Source organism: Onychomys torridus, chromosome 8 (assembly GCF_903995425.1).
Source record: "Onychomys torridus chromosome 8, mOncTor1.1, whole genome shotgun sequence".
NCBI classification, from domain to species: Eukaryota; Metazoa; Chordata; class Mammalia; order Rodentia; family Cricetidae; genus Onychomys; species Onychomys torridus.
In genome coordinates, this window is record NC_050450.1 from 50,760,618 (window position 1) to 50,775,102 (window position 14,485).

Sequence of the window (14,485 nt, forward strand, 5' to 3'; positions counted from 1 at the left end):
TGAGGCCAGCCTGTGCTACAGAGCTAGTCCAGGACAGGCTCCAAAGCTACAGAGAAACCCTGTCTGGAAGAAAAAAAAAAAAAAAAAAAAAGAGAAAGAAAAAGAAAAAAAAAAAGAAACAAGCCTAAGCTAAGGCTGAGCATTCAGAATTAATAGTAAGTCTCCTCGTTAGGATTTGGTGAGGGGTGGTTCAAGAAAGCCTGCCTCACTGTAGTAATGCTGACTTTTCATATGCTGAACATTTGGATGTCTTCTGTTTGCAAGTCCTTTTGGGGCTGAAGAGATGCTCAGTGGTTAAGAGTTGGTACTGCCCTTGTAAAGGACCCCAGCTGAGTTCCCAGCACCTACTTTGGGAAGCTCACAGCTGACTGTAATGTAAGCTCCAGGGTATCTGATGCATTCTTCTCTTCTTGGGCACCTGCACCAATGCATGCACATACCCACACACAATTAAAAGCAATAACAACAACAAAAACAAAACAAAAAAAAAAAACTTTTTTTAGAGAGAGTTGTTTTTAAGCCAGGTTTAAGTCCTGGTTAACTTCCTGTGGCTGTGATCAACCCCATGACCAAAAGCACTGTCAGGGCAGGAATTCAAGGCAAGAACCTGGAGTTAGGAACTCAAGCAGACACTATGGATGAATGAGTCTCTTGGGTTGCCATGCGCGCGCCACACACACACACCAGGACATCTGTCAAGGGCTGCAGTGCCCTCAATGGGCTGGGCCCTCTCACATGAATCATGAATAAAGAAAATGCCTCATAGACTTACCGTCTTAGTTTTTTTTTTTTTTTTTTTTTTTTATTGCTGTGATAAGATACTATGACCAAGGCAATTTATAACAGAGTTTATTGGGGGCTTACTGTTGCAGAGGGTTAGAGTTCATGAGCGCGTGGCAGAGAGCATGGCAGCAGGCAGGCAGGGAGGAGCCTGGAGCCATAGCTGAGAGCTCACACGACTCAAAAGCAGCAGGCAGAGAGAAAGAGAGAGTGGGTTAGTCTGGACTTTTGAAACTTCAGTGCCCAGCCCTCGTGGCACACGAGGCCAACAAGGCCACATCACCTAAACAGTTTCATCAACTGGGGACCAAGTGTGCCTGGGGGGACCATTCTCATCCAGACCACCACACTTGACCACCCACCAATCTGACAGAGGCATTTTCTCAACTGAGGTTCCCTATTTCCAGATGACAAAAAAGCTAACAGTTTGATATACAGCTCTCTGTGTCTTTGCCAGACATGCGGGTTAAGGATGACTTCCCCTGTGGGAGCTTGTCTTTCCACTTCCTTAACACCATCTTTTGATGAGTGGAAATTCTTTTTTTTTTTTTTTTTTCCTGAAGCTGAGAACGGAACCCAGAGCCTTGCGCTTGCTAGGTAAGCACTCTACCACTGAGCTAAATCCTCAACCCCATGGAAATTCTTTCATTTGACAAAGTTCAAGTATTTTGTGGTGCTTTTTAGTTTACATAGAACTCTGCCTACCTCGAAGGTCATGAACATTGTCTTGTAAATATTCCACAGTTTAGTTCTCGTACTTAGGTCTATTTTCTATCTCATTTATTTTATTCTTATTTATGATTTATTTTTATTTATTTATGTATGAATGCTTTGTTTACACTATGTACACTGCTTGCATGCCAGTGCCCACAGAAGTAAGAAGAAAGTGTCAGATTTCCTAGAATTGGAATTAATTGTAGTATGGATGGTCATGATCCATCCTATGGGTGCTGGGAACTGAACCCAGGTACTGTGCAAGAGCAACAAATACTCTTAACCTCTGAGCCATCTCTTCAGCCCCCTCAAATTAATTATTACATATGGTATACATAGACATCAAGCTCTTTTCCCTCCCATATAGATATCCAGTTATTTACTCACCATTGGTTTATTAAAAAGATTCACATACACATACACACTGAATTGCATTCTCTGTTGAATATCAACTGATCTGTTGTGAAGTATTTAACTATGTAAAGGTGTGTTGCATTTGTTTATTGCATTTGTTTAAGGATGTAAAGATGTGTGTTTAATTATGGAAAGATGTGTTGTAACTGTTTCACCTTGCCTTCATAAGGCACCTGATGGCCTAATAAAAAGCTGAACGGCCAGTGGCTAGGCAGTAAAGAGATAGGCAGGCAGAGAAAATAAGAAGAGGAATCTTGGCACTCGAGAGACAGAAAGAGAGAGAGGAGGAAGAAGAAAGGAAGAGAGAATGAGGGAGAAAGAGACAGAGACGCCCAGGGCTGGCCAGCCAGCCAGGCAGCCTCCAGGCAGCCAGACATGAAGGACATACAGAATGAAAGAAACGTAATAAGAACTGAGGCAAACGTAGATGAAGAGAAACAGGTTAAATTAAGTTACAAGAGCTAGTAGGACACGCATAAGCCAAGGCTGAGCATTCATAACTAATAAGTCTCTGTGACATGATTTGGGAGCTGGTTGGTGGCCCAAAAGAAAGCCTGCTACACTGACCTGTTAGCTGGGGTCTATCTTAACCTTCCATTCTGTCCCATTGCTGTATTTTACCCATCCTCACACTAATACCACTGTCTTTAAGTCCTTAATTGTAAAGTCAGATAAAATTCCCCCAAATTCAAATCCCCAGCACCCATGTAAAAAGGTGTGTGGCTGTACACACCTGTAACCCAGTGCTGGAGGGTGGGGCAGAGACAGGAGGATTGCAGGGGCTTGCTGGCTGACAGCCTAGATCTAGGTTCAGAGAGAAACTCTCAGCAGAACAACAGACACTTTCCTCTGGCTTCTGCATACACACATGGGTGCTCACACACATGTGCACATAACACACACACACACACACACACTCACACACTCACAGAAATTGTGTTTCCTTCTTGCTTTCCCATTGTGTCCTGTCCGGCTCCCTTAGGTATGCTGTTTGACTTCTCCCTGAACCTTTGCAGGAAGCATTTCACATCTGATGTTTACCATATTGTTAGGACTGAGTCTGCCGGGGCCGAGTCTGTTTGTTGAATGGTTAAACTATCCACTTGGATATATAATTCCAAGATCAGTTGCTCACAGCGCCATCCATGCTCATCCCCTCTCTAACACAAGTGTCAGTTGATTAGACAATGTCCTCCGCTAGAGTCACGGCTGATAAATGTTCTGACCACTTGATTCTAAAACTGTCTTTCTTTTGCCCAAGATGTGATGACATTTTTGTCTGGGAATCTAATTTTCGATTTCTTGTCATAGTTTTTCTCTTCAAAAGGTGTACAGATGATTCTACTTTCTGGCTTTAAGTGCGGCAAATGAGAGTTCCCACACTGTTTTTACCTGCTTTCCTTCATAAAACTCGCCTCTTCCCGGTGTGAAATCTGTGCACTTCTCCTTGTACTCACAGAGTGCAAAAATTCTTCTAGGGTTTTTAAAATTATGTTGATAAGATGGATACCTTGATAAAACTAAAACTTGATAAAGAAAACAGAAAGCAAAGTTTGCATTTGTGCCAGGCGGTGGTGGCCCACACCTCTAATCCCAGCACTTGGGAGGCAGAGGCAGGAGGATTTCTGAGTTCGAGACTAGCCTGGTCTACAGCCAGGGCAATACGGAGAAACCCTGTCTCAAAAAATGATAAAATCTAACCACAAGAACAAAATTAAGTTGCTAAATGTGGTGGCACCGACCTGTAATTCCAGCTACTAGGGAGGCTGAGGCAGAAGGGACCACAGTTTAAGGCTGGCCTGGGGTACAGAGTAAGACCCTGAGATCCTGTCTCAAAAGACAAAGGAAAAATGAGCCAGCTAGATGACTCAGAAGGGAAAAGTGCTTGCCACACAAATTCAAACCCAGGAACTCATTGTGGAAGGCAAGAATCAGCTCCTGAAAACCATCTCTGATCTCCACATGTGATCATGCTATTGTGTGCCCACGCTCACACAACCATGGCTGTCTCTCATCTCTCTGTCTCTTTCTCTCTCTCTCACACACACACAAATAACTAAAACAATTTTTTTAAATAAAAAGAAACCTGGGGATATAGCAGTGGTAGGGCCCTTACTTAGCATTCATCATATCTGAGGCCCTAAGTTCAATCCTCAGAACTGAAACAAAACAAAACATAGGCTGAACTCTGTGACTCAACACAGGATCTCATATGTTCTCTATCTGCATCACTTGACTGTTTTCCCTTTTTTTGGTTTTTCGAGACAGGGTTTCTCTGTGTAGCTTTGCGCCTTTCCTGGATCTCACTCTGTAGACCAGGCTGGCCTCGAACTCACAGAGATCCACCTGCTTCTGCCTCCCCAGTGCTGGGATTAAAGGCGTGCGCCACTACTGCCCGGCAACTGTTTTCCCTTTTAGTAGTACCCATGGCTTTGTCAAATTATACCTTCTATTTAACATGGGTTGTCTCTTGGGTGGAAGAGTTCTAATTGGCAATGGGAAATCTATCATCTTCTGTAATCAGTCAAAATGTTCCCCACCAGAAGCGACACTAAATTCTGCCTGAATTCAAACTCATAGAACAGAAAATATAAGATTAGTTACTAGAGGTGGAGGGGGAAGGGAATGGGGAGTTATTTAATGGCTTCAAAGTTCCTGTTTAAGACAATGAAGAAGTCCTGTACTTGATGCCAAGGCATGGCACACTTCAAGAGCAATGATAAAGTAGGCCGCAGGTGTGGATCAGTTGGTGGAGTGCTTGCCTAGCATGCGTGAAGCCTTGGCTCTGACCAGATAAAACTAGGTATAAAAACCATTTAAAGCGCCTGCTTAGAGTCTCAGCACTTTGGAGGGGGAGGCTGAAAGATTAGAAGCTCACAGTCATCCTTGGCCACACAGAGTTCAAGGCCAGCCTAGGTTACATGAAACCCTGTCTCAAAAAACAAACAAAAAAAGTTGAAAGTGGTACATTTTTGCTCATGCCGATTTTACCATTAAAGAAATTGGTCCTGGGGCTGAAGAGATAACTCAGCAATTAAGAGCTAGCATTGCTCCTGCAGTAGACCCAGTACAGTTCCAGGTACAGTTCCCAGCACCCATGTTGGTGACTCACAATTGCCTGTAATTCCAGCTCCAAAGGATATGACCCCCCTGGCCTATGCTGGCACCTGCATTCTCATGCACATACTCACACAGAGACACATTATTTAAAAATAAAACCTTGTCAGGCGGTGGTGGCACACACCTTTAATCCCAGCACTCAGGAGGCAGAGGCAGGAGGATCTCTGTGAGTTCGAGGCCAACCTGGGCTACAGAGTGAGTTCCAGGAAAGGCGCAAAGCTACACAGAGAAACCCTGTCTCAAAAAACCAAAATAAATAAATAAAACCTTAAAAAAAAAAAAAAAAGTCCTGGGTTTTAAAGAATAAGTAAAAAAAAAGTCTTACAAGTGCTTAGGTTGGAAGTATATGACAAAAGATTTACAGTATAAAAGCCCACTCTGGCCATGCTATGGTGGTGTACACCTTAACCCCAGCCCTTAGGAGGCAGAGGCAAATGAATCTCTAAGTTGGAAGCCAGTCTGGTCTATAGAGTGAGTTCCAGGACAGCCAGAGCTACACTGTGTGATCCTGTCTCAAAACAAAACAAACAAAAAACAAAACCAAGAGCCCACACAACTCTGCAAAGTGAGGAAACGAAAACCCTGACAAGGCTGTCCTGGACTTTAAGAAAAAAAATTCTGAACATAGAATAGTGCACAACACCGCTCTACACTTTCCTATTTTGGGTAACAGGACTACAGAAATACAGCTGCAGAGAGTGAATTGCATTCTCTCATATGCAAATGTGCTTTTCAGACAGGATTTGGGCGGAGCTGGTAGTCTCCCTCCAGAGAGACGTGGCCACTAGCAGGATGGAGATCCAGCAGTACACAAAAGGCCCCATTTTGTACCCTGAGGCTTGATACTTCAGTTCCCAGTAAGAGAAGGGAGCTTGACACACTAGGATGGCATGGCCAGGCTGTCCTCTCAGCCACAGGACCCAGATTTCTCAGCTCACATGACAGGCCTCATCTCTTTCTGTTTTTTTGTTTGTTTGTTTGTATGTGTGGGTTTTGTTGTTGTTGTAATGTGGCTTTTTTTTTTTTTTTTTTTTTTTTTGGAAACAGGGTTTCTCTGTGCAACCCTAACTATACTGGAACTCACTCTGTAGACCAGGCTGCCTCAAATTCAGAGATCTACCTGCCTCTGCCTCCTGAGTGCTGGGATTAAAGGCATGCACCACCACCCAGCTCAATATTTATATTCTTCCTATCAAATTGCCTATGGTAAATGCTACTTTCTGAATTTACATAGCATCACTAACCTTCAAGACAATTAGGAAAAGTACCTAGCGGACGAAAGTTGTTAAAGAAAAAAATACTTATTGATACTTTTATGTGCATGTGTGTATGTGTGGTACTGGGTATTGAACCCAGGGCCTTCTCACTAGGCAAGCACTCTTAGCCCTCAGATATACACTTAGACTTTGGACATTTGAGACAAGATCTTATGATACAGCTTTACATATTTTTTGGTGTTGCTGTTTTGTTTTTGTTTTTCGAGACAGGGTTTCTCTGTGTAGACCAGGCTGGCCTCAGACGCACAGAGATCTGCCTGCCTCTGCTTCTCAAGTGCTGGGATCAAAGGCGTGAGCCACCACTGCCTGGCTAGCTCTGTATATTTTGAACTCACTATGTAGTTCAGGCTAGCCTTTAACTCTCAAGTCCTCCCCTCTACCTCCTGCATGGTAGGGTTATAAGCACAGCCACCATGTCCATCTCAATGCAACTTCATTTTTTTTTAATTAGTGTATATCCATTGTACAAAATGATGGGTTTGGGTTTGGGATGTGGCTCATTGTGACTACATATGTGAGGTTCTGTGTTCAATCTCCAGACTGCAATAAACAACAACATGAAGACATTTTTATCTATCATACTCTGCTATCCACTACACCTTCTAGCCCTGTCTTCGTCCTCAGCTGCCTAGAAGAAATTAAATACTTCACCATGAATATGCATGCCAGTCTTAGCCCAGAGGCCATGTTGGTCTTCTCTGTATTGGTTCAATTTTAGTATATGTGCTGCCAAAGTAAACACCGGATGCATTTTAAAGTACAAGAAACAAGGTTTTGTTGTTGCTTTTGAGACAAGGTTTCTCTCTGTAGCCCTAGCTGTTGTGCAACTCACCATATAGACCAAGCTGGTCTCGGAGGCCTCTGCCTTCAGCATGCTGGAAAAAGACAAGAGACACAGGATAGCTTTGGGAGGGCTCTGAGTCAATACCACAGCAGCCACGAGTTTATTTCTCAGAGCCTTTTTTTTTTTTTTTTTTTTTTTTTGAGATAGGGTTTCTCTGTGTAGTTTTGGTGCCTGTCCTGAATCTTGCTTTATAGACCAGGCTGGCCTCGAACTCACAGAGATCCACCTGCCTCTGCCTCACAAGTATGGGGGTTAAAGGCGTGCACCCTGTCAGAGCCTTTTTATACCCAAAACAGGGGAGGCAAAAAGACCTCCCCTTCTCAAGGACACCTTGGTTCAAAGTACTGACAAGCATAAACACCTCCTTAATTCTCAAGACACCTGGTAACCAAGCCTTTGGCCAAATATCCTGTTATCCAGTCTTAAAGAGTAAAGACAAGCTTGAACTCTCTGACCTTGAGTCAAGATGGAAATCAAGTCACAAGCTGGAATCACTGTGGATTCCCACACCTATTGATAAATTTGACTTAACTGCTGACATGTCTCACTGAAAAACAGATTAGCCAAATTTTAACAAACTGGTATAATTGAATACAATATTCTTTCCTGCTCTCATAGCATAAAATGAACAGTTACAAGCATATGTCAATCCTTTAAAGGGTCAGTAGTGCCTATTATTAATGAGTAGTTCTCGACAGCCAGACCTATCAGACTGTCAGAGCTATCCCGATACTGCCTCCCTCAAGTCAGATCTTGCCTGACTTATAAACTACATTGGAGAGGACTTTTATAAATCTTACCTTCGCCAGGTGGTGGTGGCGCACACCTTTAATCCCAGCACTCGGGAGGCAAAGGCAGGCAGATCTCTGTGAGTTTGAGGCCAACCTGGGCTACAGAGTGAGTTCCAGGAAAGGCGCAAAACTACACAGAGAAACCCTGTCTTGGAAAAAAAAACCCAAACCCCCCCCCCCAAAAAACCAAAACAACAACAACAACAAAAAAAAATCTTTTCTAATTAGACAAACTACCCCATCATATTAGCAAAAATGTACAAAGTCAGACAGTACTAGGCGCTGAAAACTCTGCTAAAGAGTTGACCATCTCTAACCCCCAAATCCAAACTGCTCACAAGTTGTATACTTGTGCTTGAAAAGTTAGATGGCTCAGTGGATAAAGGCACTTGCTGACAAGCCTAATGCTTGTGCCTGGCCCTGGAACCCACAGGATAGGGAACACAGGCTCCCCTAAGTTGTCCTCTGATCCCAGAAGGTCTCTCTCTCTCTCTCTCTCTCTCTCTCTCTCTCTCTCTCTCTCTCACACACACACACACACACACACACACACACACACACACCCCACACACTTTTTAAAAGTTCTCACGTTCCATTACGCAATATGTACATATAATAACATATACAGTGAAAATGGTTAAAATGGTTTTAGTCTTTGTTTCGGGAGACAAAGTCTGTAATTCTGTTTGGCCTGGAACTAACAGAGCCCCACCAACCCCTGCCTCCTTACCACCAACGTTAAAGGCATGTGCTACCCTAGCATCTTTTCTTCCACAATTAAAAATTTTTAAATTCAGCCAGGTGTGGTTTAATCCCAGCACTCTGGAGACAGAGGAAGACACATCTCTCAGAGTTTGAGGCCAGCCAAATCTACAAAACTAGTCCCAGGACATCCAACGTTACACAGAGAAATCCTGTCTCAAAAAAAAAAAACAAAAACAAAAACAAAAAACAGAAAACCAAAAAAACAAATTAAGAAACATATATAGCACTACTGTCTTTTTGTGTGTTTTAGGGTCTAAAGATGACACAATTCTTTTTTTTTTTTTTTTTTTAGGTGAACAATGGAAAACTGCTCCTTATTTATTGAAGAAACACTTGAGCACAGTGCTAACTCAATAAATTTCTAATCTCAAGATTTACATTGTCCTATTCGTTTGTGTGTTTGCTTGCTTTGTTTTAAACCTGTTCACAGGGGGCTGGAGAGATGCTCAGCAGTTAAGAGCACTGGCTGCTCTTCCGGAGGACTGGGACTCGATTCTCAATCACCCACATGAGTGCTCACAACTGTCTATATAAATAGTTCCTGGGTATTTGACACCCTCCTCTGAGCTCCTCAGGTACCAGGTACACAGGTAGTATATAAACATATATACAAGAAAAACACCCATACACATGAAATACTTTGTTTTTGTTTTTGTTTTTTTAAACCCGTTTTACAGCTGAGCATGATGGCATGATGGTCCATGTCTTTAATTCCAGCACTCAGGGGCAGAGCCTAGAGGATCATTGTGAGCTCTAGGCCAGCCTGGTCTCTATACTAGTTCAGGCCAACCAGGGCTACATAGTGATGCCCTGTCGGGGTGGGGAGTGGGGATGGGGCCACCCCGAAAACTATACAATGGAAAAAACCCAGCCGGGCGGGGGTGGCACACGCCTGTAATCCCAGCACTCGGGAGGCAGAGCCAGGCGGATCTCTGTGAGTTCGAGGCCAGCCTGGTCTACAGGGCGAGATCCAGGGAAGGCGCAAAGCTACACAGAGAAACCCTGCCTCGGAAAACCAAAAAAAGAACAAAGAAAAAGAAAAAAACCTGTCTGGTCTACTTCAGGAGGAGTCCAGATGCCATTCTTTTAAAATTATTGCCGTGTTGAAGTAACCAAATGATCTACTTTGAGAAACAATAAACCAGGAAGTAAGTTCTGGCAGTTGCTAGATCTTAACCCAGTGAAGTCATCACACCAGTCACAAGATCTGCATTCTGGTTCAATCTGCACATCAACATGTCTGACTCAGAACATACCCTGCTTGGGAAACAAAGGTCCAACTCCTGTGGCCTGATAAAAATAAAATACGATGTACAAGGGACATTGTCTAAATTTCAGTTCACTTCCAATGAAAATCTACCTGCTCTTTATAGTACTGAAGAATCAAACTGGGGCTTTTGGCTCAGGCTAGGCAAACCAGACCTATTCCCAACGTTTCCTTCAGTTGTGTGTTAACTAGTGAACCTTTACAGAGTGAAGGTTATCTCATTTGTTAGCAGTTCTAGACGTCGGGAGGTTGGTAGCCCGAGCCAACAAAGCTGTTTTCAAGGTTAGTTACGTGGCCACCTGGTGACTCCGCATGACACCGCGATCCACGCAGCCCTGCGCGTGCCTTGTTTATCTGGAGGAGGGGAAGGCGGCCACACCCGGGACGCCTGAACCCAGGCCCGAGGACCTAGGACTAACTGCTCCATCCCCTTCCTCTGCGCACTAGGCACCCCAGTGAGGCAGGTGGGTGAACCCCGGGTACTGAGTCTCATAGACACGTGTCCTCTCCCATTGTCTGCAGACTGCCGAGGCGGCAGAGCGGCCGCGTGGCCGCAGGGGCCGGGCGGGTCCCCAGCTGAACCCTCGGCCTCCAGCTCCGCAGGCGCCCCACCCCACGTCCGAGCCTGTGGGCGGCCAAGAGGACAGACAAAGCCGCTAAAGCGCTGCGGCTGCGGAAGCATCAGCGTTTACACTGCAGGGGCCAGAGCGAAGCTCACGTCCAGCAGTGCGAGCAGCGCTGGGTCGCAATTCAGCCTTTGCCTCCAGCCCGCCCAGCGCGGGGTGCGAGAGGTCCAGGGCACCCGGGTTCCGAACGCGGGAAGAGAAGACCCCTTCCCCCACCCCAGGCAGGAAACACGGCTATTTCGAGGGGGGGGGGGGAAAAAAAAAAAAAAAAGAGCCGCGGCGCATGCGCGCTCGGTTACTTAGCAACGCCGACGTTAAACTGCCCCAGAACCGAGCCCAGCAACAATCGAGCGGCCCGCGTCCCCCACCAATCAGCGCCAGCCTAATCCTTGCCGCCTCGCCAATCAGCGCTGGCGCAGCGAGGAAGTTTCCAGAGCTTTCGAGGGAGGGCCCTTTAGCTTGGATCCATCCGCCCGGGGATTTTTTTTTTTTTTTTTCTATATTGCTGTCCAGGGGGAGACGGGTCGCCGGAAGAGAAGGGGCTTTCCTTTGTCAGTGTCCTCTTCTTCGGTCCCGAGGGGCTGGGAGCCCGGTTGAAAAGCCTGGCCGAGTCGTAGGCGGAGCGGGTCCGGGGGGACTACTTTCGGCGGCGCAGGAAGACGGCGGCTACGTCGGGGGTGATGAGTGACGCCACAGACGCTGCATAAATAGCGGCTCGCGCGGCCGCGGCGCTCAGTGACGAGAGGCTTTGTCCGCGGCGGGGCTGCTTGCGTCTGGGTGGCTCGGCGCGCTCGGCGGTTCGTGGTTTCATCACACTCGTGAACAGGTGATGGTCTGCGGCGCCTGAGTCGTGGCCCGACCGGGAGACCGGGGTGGGGTGGGGAGGGGGCTCGCGGGAGGCCCAGCGGGCTGTCTCGGGGGCGGGGCGGGGCGGGGGGGGGGGGGGGAGGGCGAGCCGGCCGACGTGACGCGGCGACGGGCCTTCCGGGAAGAGTGGGCCTTGTGCGCGCGCGCGCGCAGCGGAGCGGAGCGGAGCGGAGCGGGGGCGGCCCTGGCGCGCGCGCCGGGGACCTTAACGGACGCCTAACCGATGGAGAGGCCATCGTGGTTATTTCAGTGGGGGCAGGCAAACAGGAGGTACTCCCGACCTGCAGCCGGGCGTAGCACGGATCCCAGTGTGGGAGCTGTGTGGTTCTCTTTCAATGGGGGGTTTTATTAATGGCCTTTGTGGCGGCTGGGGCTTTGGGGTTTTGTTTTGTTTTTTATTTTTGATATATCACCGCAATTGCAATTGCTGGCGGACTCGGATGTCCCGGCATCCGTGAAGGTTCTGGATGCCAGCTGAGTGTTTGGACATGCGTTTGCATTTTGGAACCATGACGAAACACCTTGTTTGGTGAAGAAACGCGGGGGAGGGGTTTTCCCTAGAGGTGTGGGAATCGGAATTTTTATTAGACGGTTAAAATAACAAGTGGCGCTTTACCTTTTACATTCAAGGTCAAAATGCAGATCTTCGTGAAGACCCTGACCGGCAAGACCATCACCCTGGAGGTGGAGCCCAGTGACACCATCGAGAACGTCAAGGCCAAGATCCAGGATAAAGAGGGCATCCCCCCTGACCAGCAGCGACTCATCTTTGCCGGCAAGCAGCTGGAAGATGGCCGCACTCTTTCTGACTACAACATCCAGAAAGAGTCCACCCTGCACCTGGTCCTGCGCCTGAGGGGTGGCATGCAGATCTTCGTGAAGACCCTGACCGGCAAGACCATCACCCTGGAGGTGGAGCCCAGTGACACCATCGAGAACGTCAAGGCCAAGATCCAGGATAAAGAGGGCATCCCCCCTGACCAGCAGCGACTCATCTTTGCCGGCAAGCAGCTGGAAGATGGCCGCACTCTTTCTGACTACAACATCCAGAAAGAGTCCACCCTGCACCTGGTCCTGCGCCTGAGGGGTGGCATGCAGATCTTCGTGAAGACCCTGACCGGCAAGACCATCACCCTGGAGGTGGAGCCCAGTGACACCATCGAGAACGTCAAGGCCAAGATCCAGGATAAAGAGGGCATCCCCCCTGACCAGCAGCGACTCATCTTCGCCGGCAAGCAGCTGGAAGATGGCCGCACTCTTTCTGACTACAACATCCAGAAAGAGTCCACCCTGCACCTGGTCCTCCGTCTGCGGGGTGGCATGCAGATCTTCGTGAAGACCCTGACCGGCAAGACCATCACCCTGGAGGTGGAGCCCAGTGACACCATCGAGAACGTCAAGGCCAAGATCCAGGATAAAGAGGGCATCCCCCCTGACCAGCAGCGACTCATCTTTGCCGGCAAGCAGCTGGAAGATGGCCGCACTCTTTCTGACTACAACATCCAGAAAGAGTCCACCCTGCACCTGGTCCTCCGTCTGCGGGGTGGCATGCAGATCTTCGTGAAGACCCTGACCGGCAAGACCATCACCCTGGAGGTGGAGCCCAGTGACACCATCGAGAACGTCAAGGCCAAGATCCAGGATAAAGAGGGCATCCCCCCTGACCAGCAGCGACTCATCTTCGCCGGCAAGCAGCTGGAAGATGGCCGCACTCTTTCTGACTACAACATCCAGAAAGAGTCCACCCTGCACCTGGTCCTCCGTCTGAGGGGTGGCTATTAATTCTTCAGTCTGCATTCCCAGTGGGCAATGATGGCATTACTCTGCACTATAGCCATTTGCCCCAATTTAAGTTTAGAAATTACAAGTTTCAGTAATAGCTGAACCTCTGTTAAAAATGTTAATAAAGGTTTTGTTGCATGGTAAGCATATATGGTGTCATTTGTGAAATTCCTCTGGTGGCTTGGGTGGGGTTGGGGTTGGGGGGTTGGGGACTGGGACCTCAGCTGTTCATAATTTTCATCACAGCTTAGATGAGTTGGGAACTTGGTTTAAAAGTTAATGACAAGTCTGTAATACCAATTTGCAACAGAATGTGGGGGGTGGGTCCCTGCACAGCCTTTGGGGGAAAGCAAACATACTTGTCTGAAGCTCATCAAAGATTTTTATAGAGGAAAATAGCCAAAGTTTTGGTTGAGCTCTTTGGATGGTGGTGTTTACGTACTTTGGGGAGGGAGGGGTTTTTGTTAGCTAATTACCCTGAAATTACCTTACTCATTGCTTGCTTGAGTAAGATACTGGTTGTTTGGGATAATTCCCTTGACTAGGAAGAAGACCCCCCACACACACTTGGAGAAGTGGTAAGTTATGGAAAAGTTAAAAACCTGTAGTGAACACACCTGTGGGTGGAAGGTTTGTATCCTTCAATCTTAAAAGTTTTTGAGACGTCTCACCCTGGCTGGCCTTAAAATTCAGATCCATTCTTTTTCCCCAGCTTACTTTCAAATAACACTTAAAGGCTTACATTTTAGGGTTCACCAAGAACTTGAACCCACCAGTCCTGCCCTATTGAAGTTAATGTCTTAGGGTTTTTAAAGTGCTTTTGTAGCTGTTGCCTTCCTGCTGGAGATGAGGTTTGTATAATAAATGAGATCCTTGCATTTAATCCTAGTCCTGGGGAAGCAGAGGAAGGCCAGCCTGGTCTGCATATAGTGAGTTCTAGAGCTAAAAGACCCTGTCAACAACAAATGGAAATATAGTTGGAAGCAGGATCACATGACACCTGCAATCTTATCCTTTTAATAGCTAAAATGCCAGCCTGTTATGTGAGCTTCTTTTGTGTATTGAGTATATAACAAGCATTTCAGCAGTAAACCTGAATTTTAAACATGGATCTTTCCCATGTTCCTCTCTTTAATTTACTGGAGGACAAATAAATTGGGATCAAACCAAGTGGTCTGGCTTTTGCAAGCAGCTTAATTTGAACTATCACCAGCCCTCTATTGACCCACACCCACCCA

The 14,485-nt window shown here is 46.8% G+C and overlaps 1 protein-coding gene and 1 non-coding gene across 3 annotated transcripts; one reads left to right on the top strand and one right to left on the bottom strand.

The window, feature by feature from the left end:
• Positions 1-6,938: 6,938 nt before the first annotated feature.
• On the bottom strand, positions 6,939-7,047 carry LOC118590478. Its single transcript, XR_004945778.1, has one exon. It is a non-coding gene; the product is annotated as a U6 spliceosomal RNA (small nuclear RNA).
• Positions 7,048-11,343: 4,296 nt separating this feature from the next.
• Ubb (ubiquitin B) lies at positions 11,344-13,396 on the top strand. Of its 2 annotated transcripts, none has more exons than XM_036197248.1 (2): positions 11,344-11,424; positions 12,096-13,396. In XM_036197248.1, exon 2 carries the CDS (start codon positions 12,102-12,104, stop codon positions 13,245-13,247), a length of 1,146 nt encoding a protein of 381 aa, XP_036053141.1. In that variant the 5' UTR covers positions 11,344-11,424; positions 12,096-12,101; the 3' UTR covers positions 13,248-13,396. The 2 variants fall into 2 exon arrangements, with proteins under 2 accessions (XP_036053141.1, XP_036053142.1); XM_036197249.1 differs by lacking the exon at positions 11,344-11,424 and adding an exon at positions 11,638-11,735.
• The last annotated feature ends 1,089 nt before the right edge of the window (positions 13,397-14,485 follow it).

Excerpts from the sequence above, each read along its gene's own strand:
- Ubb (XM_036197248.1), top strand. The coding sequence starts at position 12,102 with ATGCAGATCTTCGTGAAGACCCTGACCGGCAAGACCATCACCCTGGAG.